We start from the raw sequence: 18,651 nt of genomic DNA on the forward strand, positions 1-18,651 counted from the left end.
GGGAGTCCTCAGATGTCTGATTATAACTTCCACGTAGCTAATTCCAAGAGGAAAACTAAGCTCATTCGTAAAGTTCACTGGAAGTAAAGGGGAACTTAGTTGCTTTTTAACTCTTAGAAGCTGCCCCTTCAGAAGAAATTTTTTTTTTTGCTCTTAGAACTAAAGAGCAGAGTGGTGCGTTTGGATGTGTGATATCACACACACTATGAAGAGAATGCAATGACAGATATGTCCATCTCATCTCATCTTCTACTACCACTTAAACTCACTAGGGCCGCAGGAGCCTATCCCAGCTGTCATCGGGCAAGAGGCGGGGTACACCCTGGACAGGTCGCCATCCCCTCGCAGGGCTAACATGGAGACAAACAACCATTCGCACTCACACCTAGGGTCAATTTAGGGTCATCAAAAAGCCATGTCTTTGGAGGTGGGAGGAACCAAACGCCTGGAGAAAACCCATCAGACACAGGGAGAACATGCAAACTCCCCCCAGAAAGGACCAAGCTGGACTCGAACCCAGACCTTCTCCCTGGGAGGCGTCAGTGCTAAACCCATCTGTGCCGCGTGTCTTTTGTGTGTGGCTTAAAGCCTGCAACACTCTTACAACATGAAGCAGCTGTGTGTGGTACCACTGTAGTTTTCACTGGTCAGAAATTTGCTTAATAATCAAGAGGCTTTTTTATTTTATTTTATTATATTTCATTTTATTTTATATTATTTTTCTGATTAACAGAGAGAGAGAGTGAGAGCGCACATTAATTGTTACCAGTTGCCTTTTTGTGAGAGGAGTCATTGTAATGGCAGATTTCATTAATCAATAGTAAAATAAAGAAATAGTAATTGTTATTTATTTATGATTCAGGCAAATTCCTCTTGGCTTGGTTTAGAATTTTTTCTCTAAAAATCAAATAAATAACATCACTAAAGGATCAGTGTAGTTATACAACAAAAAAAAAAAAAAGAATGAATGAGTGCGTGTATCATTTTGATTTTACTGAAGGCTATTCATGCATACAGTATAATCTTTTATATTTATTTATTTTCAACTCTTAAGTCTTGCTCAGTCACGAGTAATGCAAGGCTGTTGTGATTTTGGCATGGATAGCATAGCACTCATATTCAGTGAAATATTAGTAATATAATGTCAGATGTACAGTCAATTCATCGCTGTCTGTTAATGCTGTGGAATAAACGTGAGTAAAATCTTCAAAAGAAAAAGAAAACACAAGAACAACTTTTATACGTGCCATTTGTTTCTCCTGCTCCGTTTTGTTTCCAATGGCACAGTTTTATGGCGTGTGGGTGCAGTGTCTCCTTTTCGCCGCTTGGTGGCGGCACGAATGGGAACAGTTTGTCTCCGCCCCAAACAAACACACAGAAGAAGAATACCTCCACAAGATATGCGAAACTTCACCTGAGCTGCCACTTGGATCTCATCTTTTTTACCAAGCACAATGGGACCCTTAGCGGGGAGAAGCTTTTTATTGAAACTCTTCTCTGTTATACTCCTGTCAGGGGCATATTTTCAGTGGGTAAGTACAACTAATCATCTCGTGACAAATACATGACTCAGCTCGGGCTGCCGTTGCTATTGTGATGTGTTTACCTGAAGCGGCAGTAACAGCGAAACTAAGACACAGCTTTAACGTCTCAGATCTCCAACTCTTTTAGCGTCGTTAATTGGTTTTAACACCGGCTTAAATGTGTAGCTAAAGTTACTACATTAGTCCCGTTTGTGAGAAGCAGATGTGGATAACGCAACGTTAGCCGCTGGCGTTGGCACAAATTGTTTCCTTAGCCCAGAGATGATGTCGAAACAGGTTTCACCCTGTCGTGTCAGAGTGAAACCACCTCAGTAGGTAGATTAAAAATAAGCCAAACGTGTTGCACGTTATCACATCCACAAGTGGGTCACAAAGACGGTTAAATCCGCAACGCGAGCAGACATTTAAGTTGTCGTTATTAAATTGACTGTTAACGTAAATGTGATTCGTGTCATTTTTGTGCGAAATTCTCTTTTTATTCGGAATTTATTCGGAGTTAATGAGGCAATACCACTTACCTGTCACGTAACTTAGCTAATAGTCAATGAGACAACCCCTCGAAATCCTGATCGTTGTTTATTTTATTTATTTCTATGTATTTTTTTTAAGCAATCGTTTGAAGGATGAACTCAAGAAATACATTACTGATGATATCCTTCTGATACTGATAACATAAAGCTTCTACACCTTAACTAACTAATAACTAATGGTATTATTATATTCATAAAGGTATTATAACGGATGCAGGTCCAATCACTTGGATGTTCTGCAAATTAAGCATAGGGGAAGAATAAAAACCCTACTGAATGTGAAAGTTGTCCCTGCACTATCCTTTCACTTTGATTTAATCAAATCAGACCCTATATAAGCTTATTTGACATCAGTAGCCTCTAAGCTCACGCCACTGCACTGTTTGCTTTCCTACTCATGAGGTGATCAGGTCAGTCCACTGCAAGGCATGGAGCTACTCTCAGGCCCTGCAAAAAACGTCTGCTTTTGATTAATCATTACTGTTTGGAGATAAGATAGCTGCATCCAGAGAATTTCTGCATCAATAAAAATATTGATTATTTTGGGTCTGCAGCGGATTAGCAGGAAGGCTCTGCAAAATGTTTGCATCTTTTCTTGTGGTTTTAAGGTGGAGTTCTGTTTATGTGACAGTAACTCCGCGGGATTCTGGTTGTCACCCATGATAAAGAAGTGTCGGGCAGTTTTTGCAGCTTCATAAACCTCCATTTAAGGGAAATATTGATATCCGCATGCTGCACAACAACTCAGTCCCACAAGACACAAGTAGGACAAAGTTAAGACAGGGCTTTCTCATAAACAGTTTGTAAAGTAAGTTAAAAAAAAAAAAACTGAAAGTTGCCTCGACATGCAAAGAACACGTGAGAGCACTGATGCTGAATAGACAGATGTAGGAACGCTTTTAGCTGATTGTGTTCTCTTAGCTATTATGTCTCAGATACAAGTTTTAGGGCTTTTCTCTTTCATTAAATTATGGACTAATGCCGATAAAACACTGAGGGCCTCCCTGGGGGCTATATTTTTCTGTAGCCCTTCAAATTCTTCAAATACGTGACTGAAACATTTTTGCAGAACTGAAAACTTTATTTTCAGATATTCAAATCTAGAAATCCGCTCTAGAAATTCAGGAAATGAAACGATGCCAGACATTTAACCTGGTAAAGGCAACGGTCCAAGACTCCTTTTCTGGAGTAGCCTTTAACAGGACTGAGCTGCCTGTATATGATTTCTTGACTTTAGTCCACAGCCTCATCAAAAAACTACTTACGAATAACTGGGTTCTAAAGGAGAAACAGATATGTTTCAATATTAATTTGTTTTGTGAACACACTGTGTTTTTCCTGTGTTGATATCAGGTTGAAGCCCAACACTGTGTGTGGTACGGTGAGTGTGGGAAGTCCAAATACGTGCCTGAAAAAAAGTACAACTGCAACTACAACGGTTCCGCTGTCCCACTAAATCCCGACGACTATGAACTTCTCACGGTACTTACAGTGTCTCAAAACTTCTTCCCTGTTGTTTTTGAAATTTTATACGCAACACAGTCTTTTGTAATGTACTTCTTCACAATAGTGCTTTTATTTTGCACTGTGAAAAAAAAACTGATAATATTGCATGGAAGTTACATCATTTCTTCTGTGTTAATATGCAGGAGGTTTGTCCTGGGTACAACTATGGAAACCGAAGTCTCTGCTGTAATGTTGACCAGCTGCGCACTCTCAAAGGAAGTCTCGAGCTGCCCCTTCAGTTCCTGTCTCGGTATGCACTGTGATTATAATATTAAGTAATGAAGCACATGACATACTTGGAAGGGCATTGTCGCTTGCCCTCGGAATTTATGAATGCAACAAGCACTACCTTTTCCTTTTGAGTCAGTTTGTTCTGCTAAAATGTCACATGTTATTGTAACTTGTTAGTCTTCAGCTTTCCACAATCCAAAAGTGGCCTAGAGATGGACTTACTCAAATGCCAGATGCATATAAAAATTTGGCCACTATATTGATTATTGCCTTGTTTTTCCTCTGTCAAGTTTTACACACTTTTCAAATGTAAGTTGTTTTATTATTCTATTACTTATGTTATGGTCTCTTTCCTGTTGTTTTGGTTCTGTATGCAGTTGTCCGGCCTGTTACTTCAATCTGGTGAACCTCTTTTGCGAGCTGACATGCAGTCCCCACCAGAGTCAGTTCATGAACCCCACTTCAGTCAATGGTTCCAGTGTGCTGGAAGTGCAGTACTACATTGGACAAACATTTGCTAATGGTGAGTTCGTAGAAAGAACTTGATGCTGCTTCAGTTTCGATGTGTTTTTCCATGGCTTCCTCTGTTGTAAAATGCAGTAAGTAATCATAGTATCCTAATAATGGATGGAAATCTGCTGAGTAAACTTAATCAGTTCCTCACTTACACATGTAGTCATGCTGTCAGTTGTGTAATCCTGTGGGTGACTGATGGTCATAACCCTTAAATTCTGAGTCACATAAAAAAAAAAAAGCTAATACGCATTTGCAACAGAAATGCCACGGAAAGTCTACCTGGACAGACACCCCTGGCACAAAGAGATATGTATCCACCTTTTTCGTGCATTTTAGGCACTTCCTACACCATGCACTCTTAGATCATCCCTTAAGCTAAAGCTTTTCATTCATCACTCGTTTGGATCCTAAGATTTTATACCATTCCAGTCTGAATTGCTAACGTTAGCCGGCACTAGCACAACCGGCTCGTGTTTTTAGCTCTGGAAGCTAACTGCACAGCAAGGACAACTGAACCCAGCCAAACTCAAACGAAGATCTATGTACTCGTACCTGAACACCTCAGCACATTGTAGACCCGTGTCAGTAAGTTTTGCTGCTTGCTGTCACTTCTATTGATCACGTGATAACACCTGATACCACCATATCAAGCTGTGGACTCCGGGTTTGGAGCTCCTGCCTATGAGTGCCTGTGATCCCCTCATTAACTGCAACTGCTCTCCTAAAAAATACAGAAGACTAGCGCTGCTTTATACGTCTTTTAGCCCTGTACTAGCCCCCGCTTCCTTGCAGACCGTCTCCAACATACCACTGGAATAAATTGCACTGCACTGAACTGGTTTGCATCCTACCTCAACAATAGAACATTCTCCGTAAACTTCAGCACACACTCATAGGTCCCATTCTCTTTTCCATTTACATGCTTCCCCTCGGCCAAATCATTCAAAAATACAATATCCACTGCTATGCTGATGACACCCAACTTTATCTCCCCCTCAATCCTAATGATCAGTCCAAAATCACCAACATCTACAATTGCATAAATGAAATGAAGTCCAGGAAGGCAGAAAATTTCCTTCAACTAAACAAATCCAAATCTGAAATCACTCTCTTTGGCCCCAGGTCAATATCAGTCTGATTTCCAACAGTCTCTGCAACCTTTCCACCCTAATCAAACACCATGTCAAGAACCTCGGTGTCACCTCCGATTCAGAGCTCAAATTTGATAAACAGGCCAACTCAGTAGTCAATGCCAGCTTCTTCCAACTTTGCACCATTTCAAAAATCCAACCATTCCTCACCTTCCCAACCTAGAAAAAAATCATCCATGCATTCATTACCACTCGCCTGGACTACCACAACTCTCTCTACACTGGAATCAATCAATCATCTCTCTCCTGTGGTAGTTAATTTAAAACGCAGCAGCGTGACTGAATTTCTGAAATGCTTGCCCTAAAATAATCATTCTTGACCTTTTTTTTTTTGCAGCCATGTACAATGCCTGTAGGGACGTCCAGGCACCATCAAGCAACGTGAAGGCCTTGTCACTCCTCTGTGGCAAAGATGCCAAGTACTGCAATGCAACTAACTGGATTCAGTACATGTTCAGTACTAGCAACGGACAAGCTCCCTTTCCTATTGACCCCATATTCTCGGGTATGTCATTTTTAGTGATTTGTTCTAAAGTAATATAGGTCAAAATGTACCTTTGTTACACGTCATGTGATGCACTTTTTTTTTCTTTTTTTTTTATCTAGATGTCCCGGTATCTGGTTACACTCCAATGAACAATAAGACATTTGCGTGCACTGACGTCCTAGACGATGGTTCAGGTCCCTGCTCCTGCCAGGATTGCGCAAAGTCCTGTGGCCCCAAACCAGTACCTCCTCCTCTTCCCCCGCCCTGGACCATCCTCGGTATTGATGCAATGACTATCATCATGTGGATATCTTACATGGCCTTCCTGCTTATATTTACTGGAGTGGTGCTCGGAGCTTGGTATTACAGGTATTGGACTATTTGCCTGTAGCATGACGCACTGGGCCCTCGGCCATTTATAACATGTTAAATAATGTGATTCTGAGCCTTGCCAAATGGATTCTTTGTGTATGCAGGAAACACACCATCATGTCTGAGTATGGTCCCATTTTGGACAGCAATAACCCCTTGTCACTCAACGGTGATGATCCTTCCCAAGGTACAGCATTGTACTCTGCTGACTCCACTCTACTGAAGCAATAACTTTGTTCTGTTTTTTCCACAAGACCAAAATTAACTTGTAGTATTTGTCTCCTCTCAGTGAATGCATCATGCTGTGAAACGCTGGGTGAACGCTTTGAGAATACCCTGCGGATCATCTTCAGTGCCTGGGGTTCCTTCTGTGTGCAGTATCCCGGTCTTGTCATACTGGGCAGCATCATAGTGGTGACAGCCTCCTCCGGGGGCCTGGTCTACATGCAGATCACCACCGACCCCGTTGATTTGTGGTCATCTCCCAGTAGCCAGGCTCGTCAAGAGAAGGATTACTTTGACAGTAACTTTGGACCCTTCTTCAGAACTGCGCAGCTCATTATAACCACTCCACTCAATGACACTTACATCTACTCTCCATACGTTGGAGGATCAGACGTCCCGTTTAATGCTATCCTGGGTAAAGACATCCTGCATCAGGTGGGTTCATAGGACAGGCCAAGATAATCAGTAGTGTTGAATCTGATCTGTAGTTAGACCCATCGTGCAATACCATAAAATATTCTCATTTGAAGAACATCTGTGTTTATGAACCTGTGGTCTAAAAGTTCTCCTTTCGTATTCTACTCTTATTTTATCGATCTTGCTCTTGTTCTGCTTTTTTAATTTTTTTTTATTTATCCAACCAGGTGCTCGACCTGCAGCTAGCCATCGAAGGCCTAGTAGCTACATATGACGGCCATGACGTCACCCTGAAGGACCTCTGCTTGGCTCCGCTGGCCCCATACAATAACAACTGCACCATCTTGAGTGTCCTAAACTACTTCCAGAATAGCCACGCTGCGTTGGACCACATGAAAGGAGATGCCTTTTATGTCTATGCTGACTTTCATAGCCACTTCCTCTACTGTGTCAGGTGATTTTTCTAAAGTTGGTACTGTTTTTTTGTTTTTTTTTAAAAAAAACTGCTTAAACCCTAGACCTCATTTTCAGATTCCAGTTTGAAATCACATGCTTGAAATAAATAAAGTATAGCTCAGCAACTAATAGGTTTGAGCTAGGTTTACTTCTTTTCATTGTTATTTATCATAATCTAGGTAACATATATAAGTTTATTGTAAGAATCAATATATATATATATATAAATGTTACTACGTCAGAGTAAATGAAGATCTGGCCCCCAACAAAATTTGACACTATTACTGTGTGTGTGCGTGTGTGGTTAACAGGATCTTAAATGGTGTCAGCTGCTCCTTTAGAGAGGACTCTTCCGGTTCTACCGGCTACGCTGACTCTTGTTAGTCTTTTGCATTTCCCTGTAAACATATTTTAATCTCTCATGAGTTGGAGGTAAATAATACCTGCAGCTCACTAGACTAGAACATTTATATCTTCTTAAAATATCACCCTTAAACTTCCTCATTGGCTGTCATGTGCTAAGTGGTTGTTTATCTGTTCTTCTTTTATGAAATATAACACGGGTTATGGCAAAACAAGTAATGCTGGCCAGTTTGTTCTTTTGAGCATTTCTCAGGCTTTTAACTCGGTTTTATACTTATCCTTCTTCAGTGCTCCAGCATCCCTCAACGACACCACCGTCCTTCATGATCCCTGTTTGGGCACCTTTGGTGGCCCCATCTTCCCTTGGCTGGCACTTGGGGGTTACGATGGTGAGTTTGTGTGTGCACTTTCAGCTGAACAAGTTTTACAAGCCGTCCTGCGTCCGCCTGCGCATAAAAAAAAAAGCTTGCGGTATTTGAATTACTTTAACTCAAACTGTATCAAACTGTGGCCGAAACATTGGGAAGTTGCACTTTCTGGGGGAAAAATAGCTTTCAATACAGCAGTTAAGATGCGCCGCTGCTGCTGGCTGCAGGTTGGGGAGTGACGCAAGAGCGGGGAGACCCAAGAAGAGAGAGCTGTTTTTGGAGGAATTTGTCGGTAAAAACAACGTTCGTTATACCCTTAAGGTGTCACGAAGGTCTTCCAGATAAAAGCACAACTTCCCAGTGTTCAGCCACACTTTGAATTTTCTCAGTAGCGCTAACCGCTGGGAGTTACGGTTATTCAAATACCGTGCGCTTTAACGCATCACCAGCGATACGTGCAGCCTTTAAAGAGTTAAAATGTAGTAGTGGAACATTTGTGGAGAAGTCAGATCAGACACAGTTCAATAAAAGAATACGTGTGTGTCATTTGTCTTAAAACTAATTGCACAGAGCTGTCTGGTCATGATCTTTAAACATTTTTAGATGGAAGAAAAATTTAACAGTAGTTGCATAATCGGATTACAACTTTTCTCTTAAAATGTTTATTGCACCAAAGAAACTGCAACACTAGCGATGGCACTGCATGCAGCAATTATCATCATGTTGTGTACTATTTAAAATGTTACGTGCTAATGAGCAATGGCCGTACTTACTTATTTTTCCCACACTACAGAAACAAACTACAACAATGCCACTGCCCTGGTGATCACCTTCCCGCTGAAAAACTACCTGAACGACAGCGTCAGCACAGGCAAAGCTCTGGCATGGGAACAAGAGTGAGACAACAATCTAATAACAATCCTGTCTTAGCAAAGTCACTCTTCATGATGCATGTGTACCAATTTGATAGATTTTTTTTATTTATTTCAGATTCATCAGCTTCATGAAGAATTTCAGTAACCCCAATCTGACCATAGCCTTTAGTGCAGAGAGGAGTATCGAAGATGAAATCAACCGAGAGAGCAACAGTGATATCCGCACGATAGCCATCAGCTATGCCATCATGTTCGTCTACATCTCCCTGGCCCTGGGACACATCCAAAGCTTTAGGAGACTTTTGGTAACAGATTAACTGAACTCGGTGCTATCTCCTGTTTGTTTGTCTTTTATTATATTTTATTTCATGTGTCCGTGCCTGTTTAACGTCGTAAACCGTAATCAGTGCACGTAATAGTTTTATACACCACCTACTGTAACTTCTCTTTCCTGCTTGTGATATAAAAGCCGTGATGTAAGAAGACAACTTTAACCCACTTGAGCGGTAAAGAGAACAGACAAGACACAATGGTAACGGATGTCCTGTGTTTCCGCCCCCACAGCTGGACTCTAAGATTTCTCTGGGCATAGCGGGTATCCTGATTGTTCTGGGCTCTGTGTCCTCCTCACTGGGGATCTTCAGCTACGCCGGTGTCCCCCTCACGCTCATTGTAATCGAGGTCATTCCCTTCCTTGTGCTTGCTGTCGGCGTGGACAACATCTTCATTATAGTGCAGACGTACCAGGTGAACCCTTTACAACCGTGGCAATTAAACGGGGAAAATCATTTTTTCTGCAACTTCAGCTTGCTGAAAGTGTTTTCCATTTGCACTTTTTACAACAGAGGGATGAGCGGCTGCAGCACGAACAACTTCATCAGCAGATTGGTCGCATTCTTGGAGACATTGCCCCTAGCATGTTTCTCTCCTCCTTCTCTGAGACTGTGGCTTTCTTCCTAGGTAAAGTAGATCAGTTGGCTTTTTTTTTTTTTTGTTACAAAACATCCCACTTTGCAGAGATACGTTGTTTGTAATGGCATTTGCATCTTCTTTACATTTCCTGGCTATGTCGGGATATTGAGCCTTGACTTTGATCCAAACTGCTTGCAAAGATGAACTTAGTTTTCAACCCCATGATAATTTCCATGCTTGAGGAGTTTTTTTTTTTCATTTTTTCTGCTGATGTGTCCGGCCTCAGTCTCTCCCAGCTTTTTTTTACTGATAAGTTGAAGAAGGCACGAGTTTTGCCATCCAAATATACCCGGGCAGTGATCTCCCCCTTGTGGTGAGGGGAATTACCATCCAAATAGGCTGTGGGTTATTTGTTTATTAGGTGGTGCTTTTTTTATTTTCTGCCCACAAATCATAGTGTTTCTGCACAGCCTAGTTGCCTAGTTGTCTGTACAATAACAAAAACAAATCCATTGACATTTCACCTGAAATAAAACTAAAAATAAAAAAAACGTTGCGTGTGAACAGGGGTGACCCAGTGGAGTCACATGCAGATGAAATTGTTGTTCTTCTTTTCCAGGAGCGTTGTCCAACATGCCCGCAGTGAGGACTTTCTCTCTTTTTGCTGGCCTAGCAGTTTTTATTGATTTCCTGTTGCAGATCAGCTGCTTTGTCAGCTTGCTCGGCTTGGACGCCAAAAGACAGGAGGTGAGACTGAGGGGAATGAGGGGGGCATATGTGATACTCGAGGGTTTATAAATGGTCACTGACTGTGGGGGGGGTTGTGAGAATTGAATTTCTTATGTGTTTAACAGCTGCAGGGGTTAATTCTGCCAATCACTACACTAACACTAACTTTACACTAATTTATTCCTCTTTAGTTGGGTCTTAAATTTACCACTGGAGTGATTTTTTATTATTATTTTTTTTTTAATCTAAAGTTTATAACCTTAAACTTTGTTGCCTTAGCAACCGGTCTTTACACTTTTCAAATCTGTCTTGTTAAAAAGGGGAATCGGTTGGACATCCTATGCTGTGTGAAGCTGCCAGAAGGACAGGAAGCCAAGACAGACAGTTTGCTCTTCCGCTTTTTCAAGAAAGTCTATGCGCCATTCGTCCTTAAAGAGTGGATGCGGCCAATCATAGTGAGTATCTCAGTGGCACTTTGACATTATGTGGGTTTTTCTTCCCCGCCTGATGACGTGCTGATGAACGTTGTTTTTCCCGATGATTAATGCGTCGTCTTGTTCAGGTCGCAGTGTTCGTGGGAATGATCTCCTTCAGTATCGCTGTGGTGAATAAAGTGGAGATTGGACTGGACCAGAAACTGTCCATGCCTGATGTATGTTTTGTTTCTATCACAATATTATGCCTTACATTGCTTGAACCCTTCTAAAAAATACGGCCAACATAAATTTTTACTTTGAGTATTTGTAGTAAAAACTGAAAGGTTATGTCATTTATTTAGCCGGAGATTCAACTTTCCATTACATTCCATTACATCAAATTGTGTCATTATTGAATTCCCCAAACATATTTTATTTTTTTCAGTTCCTCTTCCTTGTGCCAATTCTGACAGTTTGTCTCTCCACCTAGGACTCCTATGTGCTGGACTACTTCAAGAACCTGAGCGAGTATCTCCATACGGGACCCCCGGTGTACTTCGTGGTAGAAGACGGTCTCAACTACACCACCCGAGATGGCCAGAACGCTGTGTGTGGGGGAGTGGGCTGTAACAACGACTCCCTGGTCCAGCAAGTTTACACCGCCTCACTGATTAGCAACTAGTAAGTCTGATAGGAGGATACGAAAATGAAAAAGCAAGCGACTCACTGCATGCTGGTCAGTTTGTGTGACACAGCCTGAAAACTAGAGCGTCATTTCTTTCTTATCTCTTCCAGTTCAACCATAGCCTACACACCGTCCTCCTGGCTGGATGACTTTTTCGACTGGGTGAAGCCTCAGTCGACCTGCTGTCGATACTACAACAGCTCTGGGATCTTCTGCAATGCCTCGGGTACTTGTTTCATAACTGTAGTGTTCAAATCTCATATTTTTGTCAGTTTTGTTTCACAAAACAGTATCTCCAAGGACAAGGAAATATAAAACACAATTTCAGTGTAATTATTAGGGTAATTCATTGTCATATTTTGGCCAAATCGTAGTTTGGGAAATCAGGAAATGACCAAAGCAACATTACTGCTGTGGAAAGCAAGCAGAACGTGAAGTGAAATCATAGCGAATAATTGTACCCCGCGGAGGACGGTAATATGCCCTGTAGCGGGAAGAATCCCAGAGGTAGTAGGATGCATTATGCAGCAAATCGGATGGTCATGTGCAGGAAGCATCCATTAGTCACTAATTAAATAAGTTAATAGAATTTAAAAAATACTTTCCCAAACCTACATTTATTATGTAAACAGCAGCCTACAATTCAGCTATGGTGTTATTTATTTAATCATTTATTTTCCATTCGTGGGTTTCACTCACGGCACGCACACTATATGGTTTTGTCAGTTGCTACATATTATGGATATTAAATGGATACATATGTTCCTTCCTTGTGTTTTCCAGTGGTAAATTCGTCCTGCGTGTCTTGTCGGCCTTTGACTCCCAGCGGAAAGCAGAGGCCTGAAGGGGAAGACTTCATGCGGTTCCTCCCCATGTTCCTGGCAGACAATCCGAACCCCAAGTGTGGGAAAGGGTAATAAAGTCTTTCAAAATCTCCTTCTTCGAGGTTTTTACTGAACACACGAGGCGCACCTTCGAAACCTTTCACTTCTGCGCTCCCACGCATTTGCAGGCTTGTGTTGTGGTTTTGTGACGTTCCTCTTCTCTTCTTCCCCTGCTCCTCCAGTGGCCACGCAGCCTACGGCTCAGCGGTCGACCTGAAACCTAATGACGCAGGGATCGGAGCCACGTACTTCATGACGTACCACACCATCCTGAAGGAGTCCCCGGACTACATAGAGGCTTTGAAAATGGCTCGAATCCTGGCGAGCAACATCAGCCAGTCGATGAACCACAAAGTGTTCGCCTACAGGTCGGTCCCGCTCCAGCGCCTGTGGTTTATTTGCTTTAGCTTAATGTGCTGTTTCTGTAGTGAGGCTAGTTTTCAAAGCATTTTCACTTTCACGTGTCGGTTTTAGTGTTTTCTGTCGGAGTTCACTAATAATTAAAGCTTTCCTTATTGTGAACTCAAAGTTCAAGGTGGGGGAAAAGTAGGTCATAGATAAGCAAGGAAAACATTATAAAGGTCGATAATGTTTGACTGAAAGAACTGGATTAATGCTGAATCCGCAGTATTCAAATGTCATGGCTAAACATTTGGAATAATATCTCCTTTAATTCTCAACTCAAATGTAGCAGAGCAACGTTATTGAGTCGCGCATTAACCACACTGTGTTGTGTGTCCTGTCTCTGCAGCGTCTTCTATGTGTTCTACGAGCAGTACCTCACCATAGCACACGACACGGCCCTGAACCTCTGCGTGTCGCTGGCGGCCATATTCGTGGTGTCGAGCGTGCTGCTGGGCTTCGAGATGTGGTCGGCCGTGCTGGTGTGCATCACCATCGCCATGATCCTGGTCAACATGTTCGGCGTCATGTGGCTGTGGAGCATCAGCCTCAATGCGGTTTCCCTCGTGAACCTGGTCATGGTGAGAGCGGCGCATCGCGTTTCTGGGGCTTCAGTGTGGAGAATGAATTCGTTCATCGTACTTCTGCCGCCATTTCTGTGAAGTGGGACATTTCGGTTGCTGGTTTAGAAATGCTTTAGTACATGCAGTTTAGCATATTACAAAAAATATTTATTCGAAAGTGACCCATTTGTTTAATTCCAGTTGCTTATGTACATATTGACACATCTAATATTCATCAGGGTCGACCTAAACTAGACTTATGTTTACATTCTGTCCGATGTCTGACCCCTCACTTGATGGACTTTGTCCTATCAATGTCACAATGTCCCTGGATGATAACGGTTGTGTTAGCCAGTTAAACGTTTTGCTTGTCACGTTTGTGGTGCTGAGGCGTTTCCCGTCCTCCGTTGCAGTGCTGTGGCATCTCGGTGGAGTTCTGCAGTCACATTGTTCGAGCCTTTTCCATCAGCGTGAAGAAGAATAGAGTGGAGCGGGCTCAGGAGGCCCTGGCTCACATGGGCAGCTCTGTAAGTCGTGCTTCACCTCTTTCCAAATGCAATGAGAGGGAAACAAGGTCCAGTTTTGTGTTGATAGTAACAGATTGAATAATAATGGCTTGTTAGTTTTTATTGGAGGGGACATCGTATGTACCCGTGCTTGCAGGGTTTTTTTTTTTTTTAACAAAATTATTTGGCTAACATTATACCTGGCCATCTATTTTTGTCACATGACATGACATATGACACATTTTCCTTTCTGCAGGTTTTCAGTGGGATCACATTAACTAAGTTTGGAGGCATCTTAATCCTGGCGCTTTCCAAGTCGCAGATTTTCCAGGTCTTCTACTTCCGGATGTATTTGGCCATCGTGTTGCTCGGGGCGGCGCACGGCCTCATCTTCCTCCCTGTTTTGCTCAGCTACATAGGTCAGTAAAGGGTCGGGGTCACTGTCCACACACGGCACACACAGGTCCGACGCTTATTCATGCAAATTGTGATGCGTCTCGTCTCGTTTCACAGGTCCGTCAGTGAATAAAGCAAAGGTGTTTGCTGCTAACCAGCGTTACACTGGAACAGAAAGGGAGCGCCTCCTCAACTACTAGCCGCCTGTGTGGGACAGTGAACAATGTGCTGCTTGTCTGCGAGGGACTGTGTGGGTGTGAGCTCAAGCTGATTCCATGTTCACTGACATACTCATCAGCATCGCCACTACTATGCATGGATTTAACTCAGGAATAAACTTGGGAATGGGAATAGAAATGCCAGAGGCCTTGTCCAACTGCATACTCACCGAAGAATTTGGGGGCCCTCCAGTCCTCCTCCGGTCCTCCACCTCCTCACACTACAGGACTAGTATGTCTTCAGTATTTGAAGCAACATTCGTCACGAAACGGAGACTTTGAAAGCCGCATTCTGATGCCTCTCATACTTCCCTCACTGTCAGTCAGTTCGCTAACCTGTGAGATCGGGAACATGCAAAAGGGTGAAACTGTTCAGTTTTTATATATATATACATATATATATTTACCAGAAATATAAACATGTAAAAAGAAGGATTTTAGTTTACTTGGAAGTAGCATTTTTATTTTATTTTTCTTTCGTGTGTCCATTTGATATTATGAATCATTTCTTGTCTGAAACACAACTGGAGCTAACATGACAAAAGTGGTATCACAGGCTTTTTTATAATACCTGGCATCAACACAAATCTCACCCTGGGCTGTGTGCACGTACTGCACAAAGAATGAAGCTAGCTAACTCAGAACAATGTTGGGAGAAAAAGGAGTCTCGGCCCACTCTGTGTTTGGCATTAGAAAAAAAAAAAAAAAAAAAAATAAGACGTCTTCTTGTTTCCAAATCAGAAAACTGGAACACAAACCAAACCAAAAAAAAAAAAAAAAAAAACAGCCGATATGGTCACAGTTGTCACTATCGGTTTTGTCTGTTGGTGTCCAAGCTGCTTCCCACCTGTTCTGAATTTATTTCCTCCCTCGTACTTTTTTTTTTTTTGCATTACCAAGTGCCACATTGCATTTTGCATTTTAGGTGTGGCTTTTCGGATTTTTAGATAATAGATGATGTGTAGATGGTCTAACATGGTTTGGGATACATGTTGATGCCAGTTGTCAAGGATACCACGGTGCTAATAATGGTTTGAAGTTTAAAATGAAACATTTTGCAGTTACTGAACAAAACGTTTGTTGCATCGAGAGGTGGAGACATGAAGTTTTACTTTTACCTTTAAATAATCTTGCACAAAGCTAATTTAGATTTCTTCCATAGTTGTCTAGATTATGTTGATAAAAAAATACCGTATAACTGTTTAATGGTACCATTCCTTCACCTTTTAATTTATTTATTTTAGTTTTGTTAACATTGTGTTACCCATGCAGACAGTGTCCTCTCCGGTTGTTTCCAAGGGTGAGAAAAACAGGAGCTTTGTGTGGCCTGTCAGAACATTGTTCCTGTGTAACACCTGGATTTCACCACAGTGATGTGTTCCCATGAGTTTCATTTGAATAAGGTCGAACTATCACAGGGAACATTGTGCCCAGAGCGTGTTCTGCTCTGAAGAACCTTGAAGAACCTACTGTCACCATTCCTTGTTTTTGTTTTTCTGATGTCATCTTACTTTTTTCCTCTCACAGAGCTTTAATGTTTTTGGGAATGTTAAAAAAAGAAAAAGAAAAAAAAAGAACTGTGTACAAAAAGTTTAAACCCATATGTGAAAATGCTGTTGCTTGTTAACAGTGCTCTGCATTGACGTGGGCAAATCATGAACATTATATACATGTGGAAAGGGTTTTAACAAAGCATTGGGATTGTTTAGTTTTTAACAGTTTTAACATTAAATAGTATCTTTAACACAACGTAGAACCTAGTTACTCTTCATTTCAGGAGGTGTGCACCGATCAGCCACAACATTAAAACCACTGATGGGAGAAGTGAGTAACATTGACCATCTCGGAACAATACAATGTTCTGCTGGGAAAACCACCTACCTAGACTCAGACCAGGCACCACCTTGATGGCAGCAGCCAACCCCGGCAGGATGCAGCTTGGCACAGACACACAAAAACGGTTCAAGAACAACTTAAAAAAAACAAACAAAAAAAACATTACAAACAGCACAAGGTGTTGACCTGGCCTCCAAATTCACTAGATCCCAAACTGATCAAGTATCAGTGAGGTGCACTGGAACAAGGCCCCTCCCCTCAACCCATATGACCCATAGGAAACTCACTATTAACATTTTCTTTCCAGACACCACGGGACACCCTAATTAGGACAATGTCCATTATCTGATGAGTCACAACGGTTTTTGGAGGCACAAGACAATGTTATGCAGGTGGTCATAATTTTATGCCTGGTATCTGCATGTGAATTAATTTATGTCCTTTACCTGATTTTTTGTGGGGGGGTTGCAGTTCATCGTTTAATATCGTGAGGTAAGGCACCAGTTAAATTCCTGTTTCTTGTTTTTCTGAACTGGTTTTAATTAAAAACCGAGTACTTTGCAAAGTACAGGAGCTAATGAAGAGCACACCTCGCACCAACTAGCTGAGGTTGTTCAGACTGACCACACAGTGGCGCCTGAATCCATTAACGGAGCTCTGTCTGCATCATGCTGCTCAGTGAACTAGTGGGAGTGACCTAATTTTTATGATATCAAGAGAAGAAGCCTTGTGGTGCTTTTAGTTTCTCAGTGGATTCGTTTCCTGCAGGGTGCCGGTAAAACGGAGCACGTCCACTAACACACTCGAAACCGTCTAGTTGCTCATAATTCAGATTTGCAGTTTTGCGCATATGTGCACAGACGCCTTTAAGGCCGTCAGTCTTGCACGTCTCCTTCGAAAAGTTGCTGCGTCCTGGGCGTGTGGTGTTGGTGTTGTTGTTGTTGTTGTTGTGGCTGTCCATCCCCAGCCCTGTTGTCACACAAACCTGAAGGCTCATGACTTATTTACCCGCTGTCCTGTGAGAGCGGCCTCTGTTCTTTGAATCTGGCTGAGAGATTAAAATATTAATTTCCTCTGCGAGCAGGTCCGCTGTGCTGTCTACAGGGGAGAATGTGCAGGTTGTCAGAGCACAATTACGTAAGATGTGCGAGGCTCGTCGTCTCTGACCCGCTCCCATGTTTCATTTTGACATGCTGCTCAGCGAAGGCACCGTGCCACTGTTGTGGGGTAGATTTAGGACAAGAGAAACACCACGACCTTAGCACAGAACAACATAATTCCTCATTTATTCCATTTTAAATGCAGGATAAACTAGTAATTACTTCAGTAACAAATCTGGAAGGGGGATAATTTGTGTTGTACTGAAGTGATTTCATAATCCTTAAACAAAGGACCAGAGCTCATCATCATCTCAGCACCACAAACATATCATCATTTATTCATATTTTTTATTTTTTTATTTTAAAAATACACTTCTCAGGTGACGTCCAGTTCACCCACAGACTGATGAGCACTTGAAACAGGTTTCATTTTGGTGATACAGTTTGTTGTGCAACCTCCTGAATGGAGTCACTCAGGATGATTTTATTATGAAAGAGCTCCACATTGTGTTTCCTCCCACTTACATGCCTCACGGTGACCCCGGATTACCAACCCCTGGAATGTAATTTACTCTGCCTGCTTGGATAATGGGACTAATTCAAAAAATAATCTGTTAAATTATAAATCTCAGCAGCATACAATCACTAACAGCTGTTAAACAGAAGTGCCGACATAAAAGTAGCCGAAAAAGGAAAAATCCCCTTGTGGTGTTTGTGTGACGCTGATTACCAGGAGAGAAGGGGGCACTTTCCGAACCGTAGTATATTTTTCTAATGTCATGTGCACATCTGCTTCTAAACAACGGAAGAAAAAATAAAAAGATCTGTGTGTGTTTTTTTAAAAGTTCCATCAATAAATAAGTGTAAGAAGTGTTTAATGTCCCGCTCTGCGTCACTGGTTTTCTGTTACAGTGGGTTCAGTTGTCTCTGAAATAGACTCTTGGGGTGGAACAAAAAGGATTA

The 18,651-nt window shown here is 42.0% G+C and overlaps 1 protein-coding gene across 1 annotated transcript; it reads left to right on the plus strand.

The window, feature by feature from the left end:
- The first annotated feature begins 1,384 nt into the window (after positions 1-1,384).
- Positions 1,385-16,501, plus strand: npc1 (Niemann-Pick disease, type C1). Its single transcript, XM_047590207.1, has 25 exons — positions 1,385-1,532; positions 3,428-3,556; positions 3,724-3,830; positions 4,189-4,334; positions 5,816-5,983; positions 6,085-6,334; positions 6,442-6,524; positions 6,627-6,997; positions 7,207-7,433; positions 8,087-8,187; positions 8,960-9,062; positions 9,157-9,346; positions 9,606-9,788; positions 9,887-10,001; positions 10,573-10,700; positions 11,003-11,137; positions 11,245-11,334; positions 11,589-11,779; positions 11,894-12,009; positions 12,567-12,696; positions 12,850-13,035; positions 13,419-13,650; positions 14,046-14,159; positions 14,395-14,557; positions 14,652-16,501. Exons 1-25 carry the CDS (start codon positions 1,455-1,457, stop codon positions 14,732-14,734), a joined length of 3,819 nt encoding a protein of 1,272 aa, XP_047446163.1. The 5' UTR covers positions 1,385-1,454; the 3' UTR covers positions 14,735-16,501.
- Positions 16,502-18,651: the final 2,150 nt, after the last annotated feature.

The sequence above is a fragment of the Mugil cephalus genome, chromosome 7, assembly GCF_022458985.1.
Source record: "Mugil cephalus isolate CIBA_MC_2020 chromosome 7, CIBA_Mcephalus_1.1, whole genome shotgun sequence".
NCBI classification, from domain to species: Eukaryota; Metazoa; Chordata; class Actinopteri; order Mugiliformes; family Mugilidae; genus Mugil; species Mugil cephalus.